Below are 12581 nucleotides of genomic sequence, written 5' to 3' on the forward strand. Positions count from 1 at the left end.
CAGAGAAAGCATATATCAATACCATTGTATGTTCTGATGATAAGTATCCTGCAAAAGATGCCTAGCTGTCTGCTGACTTGCATTCATAATACAAAAGTCAGATTGGCCAAGAAAGTTATGGGCCATCTTCCTAGCTTAGTATCATCAATTAATTCTAAAGACTCCCCTCACTCCTCTTCAGTGAAGGCTTGACACCAATTCAACAAGATATCCATTTTATTCTGTAACTCCTACAGTACCTTTTTTTTTTTAAGATTTTATTTATTTGACAGAGAAAGACACAGTGAGAGAGGGAACACAAGCAGGGGGAGTGGGAGAGGGAGAAGCAGGTTTCCCGTGGAGCAGGGAGCCCAATGCAGGGCTCTATCCCAGGACCCTGGGATCATAACCTGAGCCGAAGGCAGACACTTAACGACTGAGCCACCCAGGCACCTCACTCCTACAGTACCATACAGCAGTGCAGCCAATGGTTTATAGGGTGCCTTTTGGCTAAACTGCTTTTATCAGCCAACGTCTATTAGCAAATTCTCAGTCTCTAAAAGGTAAATTCTCTCCAAGATTTTTACCAAAAGCCCCTATTTATATGTAACGAATTCTTATCTATACTTCTGTCTTCACATTTGTTGCAAATTAGTTAAACCAGTGAAAGTACCCTCACTCACCAATGTGTCTAATGACCTTGGAGGGGTTAAACCCAATGGACTTCTCCAGCTCTCTTGTGACCTGATTTATCTAAAGTATCTGACACAGTTAGCTCCCTCCTGCTTCTTAAATGATCTCTCCTTCCCTGGCATCCGTGTCGCAAACTGATTTTCCTCTTATTTCTCTATCTTCTCTGTATCTCTTCCTCTAGCCATCTCTTAAAATTACTGCTATGCCTTAGGGTTCTAGCCCATGTCTTCTCTTCTTACTACACATACTGTCCTTGGATGATCTCATCTAATCTCCTGACTTCAGTCACCTTGCAAGTACCATTATCTCCCCAAATCTACAACTCCAGGCTAACTCTCCTGAAGTCCAAATCCATATATCTAACTACCACTTGGACACTTCCATTTGGCTGTGACATCTGGGACATACTCAGTAGATCTAAAAGTGGAATTATCATCCTTTCCTTCTAAACTTGCTCTTCCTATTTTTCCTATCTTAGTGAATGCTACCATCTTTAAGGCTGAAACCTGGCTATCATACTTGACCCCTCTATCCTCATCATCACTCATATGCAAATAATCACCAACTCCTGTTGTTCTCTCCTCCTAAACATCTCTTAAATCAAATTCCATGGCAGTAACTCCCACTCAGGTCACCAATCTCTCTTACCAAGAAAACTGCAACAATCCCCTAGCTGGTCTCCCAGCCACTAGTCTCCAATCCATTCTCTACACATTAATCAGAGAGATCGACCCGATCGATCGATCGATCGATCTATCATCTTCCCTCCCTCCCTCCCACCTTCCCTCTCTCTCTCTCCTTCCTTCCTTCCTTCTTTCCTTCCTCCCTCCCTTCCTTTTCTTTCTTTTTTTTAGAGAGAAAGAGAGCATGAGTGGGGCAGAGGGGGCCAAGAGAGAGAGAATCTTAAGCAGTCTCCATGCTCAGCCAGAGCCCATCCCAGGGCTCGATCTCATGACCCCGAGATCATGACCTGAGATGAAATCAAGAGTCGGATGCTTAACTGACTGAGCCACTCAGGCGCCCCCGAGAGATCTTTCTAAAGCACAAATCTGATTATGGTTTTACTGCTTAAAACCCTCTTGTGACTTCTCTACTGAGAAGGATACAGGATAAAGGCTCAACTCTCTAACACTGTTTACAAGGGCTATTATAGTCTGGCCCTGTCTACTTCATCTTCATTTCCTGATCTTCACTTCTTGTACTTTATCAACCCTGCACTTTATACTACAGAATTAGAGCCTTTCTACATGCTGCTTCCTCTATCTTAAGGAGTGCTACATTCTGTGAACTGTAATATCCTGTTTATCCCTCACATAACTATAAGCTCCTTGACAGCAGAAAAATAAAAACCACCAAATAGCACAGTGTCTACTATATAGCAGGTGAATGATAAATATTTGAATGAACAAAGGTATTCTTAGGTATCTACAGCAAAAGAAACTTACAACTGGCTGGTAATGAAAACATCCATATACAGCAGTGTCTCTCCAGAACTGGTAGGTTCAACCTTTCCAAATTTAAAGACTCAATCAGGAGTACTACAAAAACCAACCAAAAGTTGCTATTCTTTAAAATCACCTGATAATAATGCAAGTGCTAACTCACCTCCAATTTATGGTCTACGGAATAATGAACCCAATACTATTTGAAAGACATTTGAGCTTTAAGAATTTATTTAATGACATTAAAGACAACATGAATATGTTCTTGTTTTAGCCAAAAGGTTCTAATCAAAGTAGCACAGTTATCTGCAAAAAGACAGATCTCTGCACATATGTTCAGTCTTACTACTTGTTCACGTATAATTTACACTGAAAATATAACTACTTATTTGAGAGAGAGTTTTACATCTTTTCTAATAGTTTTAATTGAAAATTATATTCAAATTAGGAAAGATATGGAGTATATCCAATGATACTAAATGATACTAAATAACTTAATGAGATTTCTCTTTAAGTTCGCACGTTTAAATTTTCCATGTAGCTTTTACTTCAACATTAGTCCTTCTTTTTAATAATATATGAACCAATGAATACAACTCCTAACAAGCTTAATCCTAAGAGGTACTACATATTTTGGAAGCACCCTATAAGCAAAGTCACACTTCCTTTTAACTATAAACCTATTTAGAATAAAATTAATGTAATTAGAAAGGACATTAGAGATTATTTAGTTCAACCTTCTCATTTGACAGATGTGGCCTAAATGCCGAAATAGGGTAAGTCATCTGCCCATAATAAGCCACAGGCAGCTGGCATGTGAACCTGGACCAAATCCAGTGTTCTTTACACAGACGCTATAGCCTGAACAAACTTACTACCAGTAACTAAAACAAATGAAACCAAGCTACGACATGTAGAATATTCTGGTCTTTTGTGTGTATTAGAAGACAACTATTATGTATATGTAGTGGCAGTCTTAGCTATAATCTAAAGGCTATGCATTTAATTATGTGGTCCTATATTTAATGACATTACACATAATATGCCTAGTTTATGCATATAAAAAAATAAAAATTTACAGTCACAGTTCACACAATTCACTCAAAATTCACTTTTGTTCTTCATTGTGAAGAAATAAAAACATAGAGAAGAACTAAATTATAAAGAGTTGGAAAATAATTAAGAAAAGTAAAGAGGAAAAAAAAGAATAAAAAAGTGACAATAACAGAAAATATGATACCCTTTTCCCAGGAGATCTGATTCTACCCAGAGATACTGGATAGGTACGACTGTGTGCTTGTGTGCAGGTATGAACATACATGTGCAATCATGTGTATTCCCACAATACTCTACATGCTGGCCTATTTTCTTTCTCTATCATGTCTTTTGTTCAGACATCTTGCCTACAAAAAAAAAATTCCTACTTAAAGAAAAAATCTAGTGGCAATTGCCTTCATACACCTCTTATTTAACCAAGATAAACTTTTTGCAGAAATATATTTCTAGAAAAGAAAACACAAAATAAGATCTTCCACAAGATGAAAATTTCAAATAAATTCTCCTCTCTTTCCCTAGAATGTACTCTTATTCCTATAATCTACTCAACATTTACTTTATCTAATTTGGAATCCACATAATGTTACTAATACCTGTCCTGGGAATTCACCTAACATTTGGGACAACCGCTCCTAGTATCCCCAGGAAAGTCCCTTCTTAACTTCACAAAAACAGCAGTAGTTGTAGTAGTAGTAGTAGTAACATAATCTTTAAAAGTTAACAAAACATAACTGATTTTCTCAAATAACACAACAACAAAAGCCTCAAAAGAAACCACTCTCACTTACAGTATCAGGTCAGTATTATGTAGCAATAACTATTATGAATTTATGTTTAAGAAAATTATTGAATTAGAAACCAGCTTGTACCTTTTCAAGGTCCGGGTCTTGAAAGGGAAATTTACTGATGACTACTTTATATTCTTCTTCATTAACAATAGGAATGGGGCTATAATTATCTTCTTCAAAAATGTCCCTGTTAAGAAAGAAGAAAGAATTGAAAACTTAACATTAAAAAAACGTATCACTAGAGTGATACAGACAATACTTTAAATACTTTAAAAAAAGAACAATTACTACAAAAGCATTTTTATTAGACAATTCTAAAATTCAATACCAAATAAACCTTGTCCCTCAAAAGTCACTTGATCTTAGTCAAAAGGCCAAAAGCTATTGTCCCTCAAAATTCATATGCGATCTCTTCTTCCCACTTGTTTTATATCCTCTCAGCACTTTAGTTTTAGTTTTTTCTCTAGGACAATTCTTTTTTAAAAAAGTTTATTTATTTATTTAAGTAATCACACACAACATTGGGATTGAACTCACGACCCCAAGATCAAGAGTCACATGTTTCACCAAATGTACCAGCATTGCCTACCCCCTAGAACAATTCTTAAGATGTGCAGTCTGAACAAACTCATTATCTATTTCTAAAAACAAAGCCATGAGGTGAAGAGTATTCCAGTTGTATTTCTTCACAGGGACAATTCTCAAATTCTGTCTTTTCTCTCTTCCCAACTAGGTCATAACTTCCTTGAAGATGAAAACAGTGCCTTCTATTTATTTAGTCTTTTCAAAATGGTTGTATTTACAAAAGGACCTTTTATATTTAGTAAGGCAGAGAGAATTACTACTCACCCAGTACCCTTGTGCTCTTCTACACAGCCCCCTTGCAAAGGCAGAGAGAGCTATATCACCAGTTTTGGCCACTGGGTTGTGAATGGAAGTGATAGGTGTTGGTTCAAGTCTAATTTATGAACTAACTGTGTGACTCTCTTTCCCATGGTAATACAAATGTTGAGAATGTAGAGAATATAGTAACACAAATGTAAACAGCCTGGATCTTGGACCACTAGACCACTAGGGACTTCTGTGTGAGAAATAAAATGTCTATTTTCATCCTCTGAGATATGGGGCATTTTTGTTACTGTAGCATAACCCAGACTGTCCAGATATACTTGCTATCTAATCGTCAACTTTTTTTTTAAAGATTTTATTTATTTATTTAACAGAGAGAGAGATAGCGAGAGCAGGAACACAAGCAAGAGGAGTGGGAGAGGGAGAAGCAGGGGGAGTGGGAGAGGGAGAAGCAGGCTGCCCGTCGAGCATGGAGACTGATGTGGGGCTTGATCCCAGGACCCTGGGATGATGACCTGAGCGGAAGGCAGCTGCTTAACCGGCTGAGCCACCCAGGTGCCCCTACTTTCTTTTAATCAATAATTCAGCTTGACTAATATTTATTTAGCTCCTATTGTGTGCCAGGCGCTGGGGTAATTGTGATGAAAATTCCCTACTGCATGAACATAAGAGCAAAATCTTTGTTCTCAACCTAAAAGGAGATATGAAAACAAATAATAATGTTTATAATAACGCATTATACATACAATAAAAGAGATGCAAGGTTCAGAAATAGCACAAAGGAAGAAATGATTAAGTTTATCAGAGTAGGTGGGTGATATCTCATTGAAAGTTTTATAGAGAAACCATGAGCTCTGTGGGGTCTTTCAAGATGAAAAAGAAATACTTCTAATAAGATTATGCAAGAACATCATTTCAGAAAGATGGAACATAACAAGAAAAAGCATAAGGGGTAAAAAAAAGTCTGAATGTGGGAGGGAGTCAATCACAGGTAGTGCAATATTACTGGAGTGTCAAGTACACAAAAGACATGGTATAAATGAGGCCAGGCAGGTAGACAAACTGAGACACCCAGATTTTAGCCTGGAGTACCATTAATAGGTTTTAGGGAGACAAATGTCATAGGTCCACTATATGGAGGATAAACTGGAAAAAGAGCAATAATGAACACAGAGGCCAGTGCGAAAGAGATGAAGAATAATCTAGATAAGAGGTGATAAGGATCTGAATTAAGGCTGTCCTGGTGGGGGCAGAAAGGAAGGTGGCAAAGTAAGAAGTAGAATATATAGGGGGCGGAGCAAGATGGCGGAGGAGTAGGAGACCTGGATTTCGTCTGGTCTCAGAAATTCAGCTGAATAGGGATCAAACCATTCTAAACACCTACAAACTCAACAGGAGATCGAAGAAAACAATAGCAACAACTCTCTGAACAGAAAGCGACCACTTTCTGGAAGGTAGGATGTGCGGAGGAGTAGGAGACCTGGACTTTGTTTGGTCTCAGGAATTCAGCTGAATAGGGATCAAACCATTCTATACACCTACGAACTCAACAGGAGATCAAAGAAAACAATAGCAACAACCCTCTGAACAGAAAGCGACCACTTTCTGGAAGGTAGGACGTGCAGAGAAGTGAATCCAAAGCGATATTCGGGAGGATAGACGGCGGGGGAGGGGGCCTCCGTCGGCCCCTTCTGGCAAGTGATACAGCAGCAGACACAAAACCGGAACTTTTAGAAGTTGGCTCTGCTGAGGGACATTGCTCCAGTGGCTAAGGGGGGGGGGGGGGGCGGGGGTAGAACCCTCACGGGACAGTGTGGTCTCAGGACCCTCAAGGTCACAGAAAGACCAGGGGTGCCTGAGTGCGGCAGAGCTCCCAGGTATCTGAGCGGGGAAGCGGCTGCAGAGACGGAGCCGAGGGGCAGGCTCTCAGCTTGGGGTTGCCATAAACTGTGATCCACGGCCCAGTCGGGCCACTGCGCCTCCAGCAGGGACCCAACAAGCAGCAGAGCCGGGGAGACTCCCCTTCCTCACCTGGGAGGAGCGGCGCGGGAGTGCACTGCAGGGATCTACTGGGTTTGGAGACTCCACACGGGGTTGGGAGCCAGAGATAGAAACGCTTGGTCACAGGCCGGGTGAGCACAGAGTGCGGCCGGAGACCGGGGAGACGGGAGGGAGTGACCGCTTTTCTCTGGGGGCGCACTGAGGAGCGGGGCTCCCGCGTTCTCGGCTCCTCACGGGCAGAGATTGGAAGGCCGTCATTTTCACTCTCGTCCTCCAAAGCTGTACGGAAAGCTCGCAGGGAACAAAAGCTCCCAAGAGCAAACCCAAGCAGATTACTTAGCCTGGACCGGCAAGGGCGGGGCACTTCCACCTCCGGCAAAGACATTTGGGAACCACGGCAACAGGCCCCTCCCCCAGAAGATCAGCACGAACAGCGAGCAAAGACCCAAGTTTACCGATCAATGAGAATGGGAGAACTACAGCGCCAGGGGAATACTGCACATAGAATTCATGGCTTTTTTACCATGATTCATTAGTCTTTCAAAGTTAATTTTTTTAACTTTTTTTCTGAATTTTTCTTTTTCCCTTTTTCAACCAAAATCTTATCAATCCCTTTTTTAAAAAAACATTTTTATTTTTCATTTTTAGAGTCATATTCTATCCCTTCATAGTAGTTACCCTTATTTTTGGCAGATATATATATATATATGTGTGTGTGTGTGTATATATATATATATATATATATATATATATATGTATAAATTGTTCTCTCTTTAAAATTTTGAGATACACTTTCTTCTAACATATCAAAATATACCCTAAATCTCTAGTGTATGGCTTTGTTCTGGTCTCCTGCCTGATCACATTCTCTCCCCTTCTTTTTTCTTTCCTTTTTTTTTTTAATCCTGTTCTTTCTTTTTTCAAGCACCATATCAATTACTTTTTTAAAATTTTTTATAATTTTCATCTTTACAGTCATATTCCATCCCTTCATTGTATCAACCCTTATTTTGTACATATATAAGTCTTTCTTTCTTTAAAATTTTAGGAGGCACTTTCCTCTAACAGACCAAAATACACCCAAAATCTAGTGTGTGGCACTGATCTATGCACTAGTCCGATCATATATGATCATATTGTTTTTGTTTTGTTCTATTTTGTTTGCTTTTATCTTTTTCTTTTTTTTTCTCTCTCTTTTTTCTCTCTTTCCCTTTCTTTTCCCCTGGTTTCAGGTCTTTTCTGATTTGTTTAGAGTATATTTTCTGGGAACGTGGTTAACCTGTTAGCATTTTGTTCTCTCATTCATCTATTCTCGTCTGGACAAAATGACAAGACGAAAAACATCACCTAAACAAAAAGATCAAGAGGTAGTACCGTCCGCCAGGGACCGACTCAATACGGACATTAGTACAATGTCGGACCTAGAGATCAGAATCATGATTTTAAAGATACTAAGTGGGCTTGAAAACACCATGAAAGTTCTTAGAGAAACCCTTCCTGGAGAAATAAAAGAATTAAAATCTAAGCAAGTCGAAATCAAAAAGGCTATTAATGAGGTGGAATAAAAAACTGGGGGCACTAACTGCTAGGATAAATGAGGCAGAAGAGAGAATTAGTGATATAGAAGATCAAATGATGGAAAATAAAGAAGCTGAGAAAAAGAGAGATAAACAACTACTGGATCACGAGCACAGAATTTGAGAGAGAAGCAATATGATAAGACGAAAATTAGAATAATTGGGATCCCAGAAGAAGAAGAAAGAGAGAGAGGGGCAGAAGGTACACTGGAGCAAATTATAACAGAGTACTTCCCTAATGTGGGGAAGGAAACAGGCATCAAAATCCAGGAGGCACAGAGAACCCCTCTCAAAATCAATAAAAATAGGTCAACACCCCGACATCTAATAGTAAAACTTACAAGTCTCAGAGACAAAGAGAAAATCTTGAAAACAGCTCAGAAGAAGAGATATGTAACCTACAATGGTAGAAACATTAGACTGGCAACAGACCTATCCACAGAGACCTGGCCAGGCCAGAGTGCCAGGCCAGAAAGGACTGGCATGATATCTTCAGAGCACTTAACGAGAAAAATATGCAGCCAAGAACACTATCTCCAGCTAGGCTGTCATTGAAAATAGAAGGAGAGATAAAAAGCTTCCAGGACAAACAAAAACTAAAGGAATTTGCAAACACGAAATCAGTCCTCCAAGAAATATTGAAAGGGGTCCTCTAAGCAAAGAGAGAGCCTAAAAGCAGCATAGACCAGAAAGGAACACAGACAATATACAGTAACAGTCACCTTACAGGCAATACAATGGCACTAAATTCATATCTTTCAATAGTCACCCTGAATGTAAATGGGCTAAATGCTCCAATCAAAAGACACAGGCTATCAGATTGGATTAAAAAACAAGACCCATCGATCTGCTGTCTCCAAGAGACTCATTTTAGACCCAAAGACACCCCCACATTGAAAGTGAGGGGTGGAAAACCATTTACCATGCTAATAGACACCAAAAGAAAGCTGGGGTGGCAATCCTGATATCAGACAAATTAGATTTTAAACCAGAGACTGTAATAGGAGATGAGGAAGGACACTCTATCCTACTTAAAGGGTCTATCCAACAAGAAGATCTAACAATTGTAAATATCTATGCCCCTAACATGGAAGCAGCCAATTATATAAGGCAATTAATAACAAAAGCAAAGAAACACATTGACAATACAATAATAGTGGGGGACTTTACACCCCCCTGACTGAAATGGACAGATCTAAGCAAAAGATCAACAAGGAAATAAAGACTTTAAATGACACATTGGACCAAATGGACTTCACAGACATATTCAGAACATTCCATCCCAAAGCAACGGAATACACAGTCTTCTCTAGTGCACATGGACCATTCTCCAGAATAGATCACATCCTAGGTCACAAATCAGGTCTCAACCGCTACCAAAACACTGGAATTATTTCCTCCCTATTTTCAGACCACAATGCTTTGAAACTAGAACTCAATCACAAGAGGAAAGTCGGAAAGAACTCAAATACATGGAGGCTAAAGAGCATCCTACTAAAGAATGAATGGGTCAACCAGGAAATTAAAGAAGAATTAAAGAAATTCATGGAAACCAATGAAAATGAAAACACAACTGTTCAAAATATTTGGGATGCAGCAAAGGAAGTCCTAAGAGGAAAGTATATAGCAATACAAGCCTTTCTCAAGAAACAAGAAAGGTCTCAAATGCACGACCTAACCCTACACCTAAAGGAGCTGGAGAAAAAACAGCAAATAAAGCCTAAACCCAGCAGGAGAAGAGAAATAATAAAGATCAGAGCAGAAATCAATGAAATAGAAACCAAAAGAACAGTAGAACTGATCCACGAAACTAGGAGCTGGTTCTTTGAAAGAATTAACAAGATTGATAAACCCCTGGCCAGACTTATCCAAAAGAAAAGAGAAATGACCCAAATCAACAAAATCATGAATGAAAGAGGAGAGATCACCACCAACACCAAAGAAATACAAACAATTATAAGAACATATTATGAGCAACTCTATGCCAGCAAATTAGATAACCTGGAAGAAATGGGTGCATTCCTAGAGATGTATCAACTACCAAAACTGAACCAGGAAGAAATAGAAAACCTGAACAGACCCATAACCACTAAGGAAATTGAGGCAGTCATCAAAAATCTCCCAAAAAACCAAAGCCCAGGGCCAGATGGCTTCCCAGGGGAATTCTATCAAACATTTAAAGAAAAATTAATTCTTATTCTCCTGAAACTGTTCCAAAAAATAGAAATGGAAGGAAAACTTCCAAACTCATTTTATAAGGCCACCATTACCTTGATCCCAAAACCAGACAAAGACCCCATCAAAAAGGAGAATTACAGACCAATATCCTTGATGAACATGGATGCAAAAATTCTCACCAAAATACTAGCCAATAGGATCCAACAGTACATTAAAAGGATTATTCACCATGACCAAGTGGGATTTATCCCTGGTCTGCAAGGTTGGTTCAACATTCACAAATCAATCAATGTGATACAATATATTAACAAAAGAAAGAACAAGAATCATATGATCCTCTCAATAGATGCAGAAAAAGCATTTGACAGAGGACAGCATCCTTTCTTGATCAAAACTCTTCAGAGTATAGGGATAGAGGGTACATACTTCAATATCATAAAAGCCATCTATGAAAAACCTACTGCGAATATCATTCTCAATGGGGAAAAACTGAGAGCTTTCCCTCGAAGGTCAGGAATGCGGCAGGGATGTCCACTATCACCACTGCTATTAAACATAGTATTAGAAGTCCTAGCCACAGCAATCAGACAACAAAAAGAAATCAAAGGCATCCAAATTGGCAAGGAGGAAGTCAAACTCTCACTCTTTGCAGATGATATGATACTTTATGTGGAAAACCCAAAAGACTCCACCTCAAAACTGCTAGAACTCATACAGGAATTCAGTAAAGTGGCAGGATATAAAATCAATGCACAGAAATCAGTGGCATTCCTATACACCAACAACAAGACAGAAGAGAGACAAATCAAGGGGTCGATCCCATTTACAATTGCACCCAAAAGCATAAGATACCTAGGAATAAATCTAACCAAAGAGGCAAAGGATCTGTACTCAGAAAAGTATAAAATACTCATGAAAGAAATTGAGGAAGACACAAAGAAATGGAAAACATTCCATGCTCATGGATTGGAAGAACAAACATTGTGAAGATGTCAATGCTACCTAGAGCAATCTACACATTCAATGCAATCCCCATCAAAATACCATCCACTCTTTTCAAAGAAATGGAACAAATAATCCTAAAATCTGTATGGAACCAAAAAAGACCCCGAACAGCCAGAGGAATGTTGAAAAAGAAAAGCAAAGCTGGTGGCATCACAATTCTGGACTTCCGGCTCTATTACAAAGCTGTCATCATCAAGACAGTATGGTACTGGCACAAAAACAGATACATAGATCAATGGAACAGAATAGAGAGCCCAGAAATGGACCCTCAACTCTATGGCCAACTAATCTTTGACAAAGCAGGAAAGAATGTCCAATGGAAAAAAGACAGTCTCTTCAACAAATGGTGTTGGGAAAATTGGACAGCCACATGCAGAAGAATGAAACTGGACCATTTCTTTACACCACACACAGAAATAGACTCCAAATGGTTGAAAGACCAAATGTGAGATAGAAGTCCATCAAAATCCTAAAGGAGAACACAGGCAGCAACCTCTTCAACTTCAGCCGCAGCAACTTCTTCCTAGAAACATCACCAAAGGCAAGGGAAGCAAGGGCAAAAATGAACTATTGGGATTTCATCAAGATAAAAAGCTTTTGCATAGCAAAAGAAACAGTCCACAAAACCAAAAGACAACCGACAGAATGGGAGAAAATATTTGCAAATGACATATCAGATAAAGGGCTAGTATCCAAAATCTATAAACAACTTATCAAACAAATAATCCAATCAAGAAATGGGCAGAAGACATGAACAGACATTTTTCCAAAGAAGACATCCAAATGGCCAACAGGCACATGAAAAAGTGCTCAACATCGCTTGGCATCAGGGAAATCCAAATCAAAACCTCCATGAGATACCATCTCACACCAGTCAGAATGGCTAAAATTAACAAGTCAGGAAACCACAGATATTGGCGGGGAGGCGGAGAAAGGGGAACCCTCCTACACTGCTGGTGGGAATGCAAGCTGGTGCAACCCCTCTGGAAAACAGTATGGAGGTTCCTCAAAAA

General features: G+C 39.2%; 1 protein-coding gene across 4 annotated transcripts in view; it reads right to left on the bottom strand.

The window, feature by feature from the left end:
- The window catches only part of EXOC6 (exocyst complex component 6), a 245058-nt gene that overhangs the window by 120339 nt on the left and 112138 nt on the right, over positions 1-12581 (bottom strand). For all 4 annotated transcript variants that reach the window (XM_025881148.2, XM_025881146.2, XM_025881150.2 and 1 more), the window contains one exon: positions 4040-4145. In XM_025881148.2, coding sequence (XP_025736933.1) covers positions 4040-4145 — 106 coding nt within the window. The remainder of the gene's footprint in view (positions 1-4039; positions 4146-12581) is intronic.

The sequence above is a fragment of the Callorhinus ursinus genome, unplaced genomic scaffold (assembly GCF_003265705.2).
Source record: "Callorhinus ursinus isolate GAN/ISIS: 27379988/994484 unplaced genomic scaffold, GSC_fseal_2.0 scaffold20, whole genome shotgun sequence".
Classification (NCBI taxonomy): domain Eukaryota; kingdom Metazoa; phylum Chordata; class Mammalia; order Carnivora; family Otariidae; genus Callorhinus; species Callorhinus ursinus.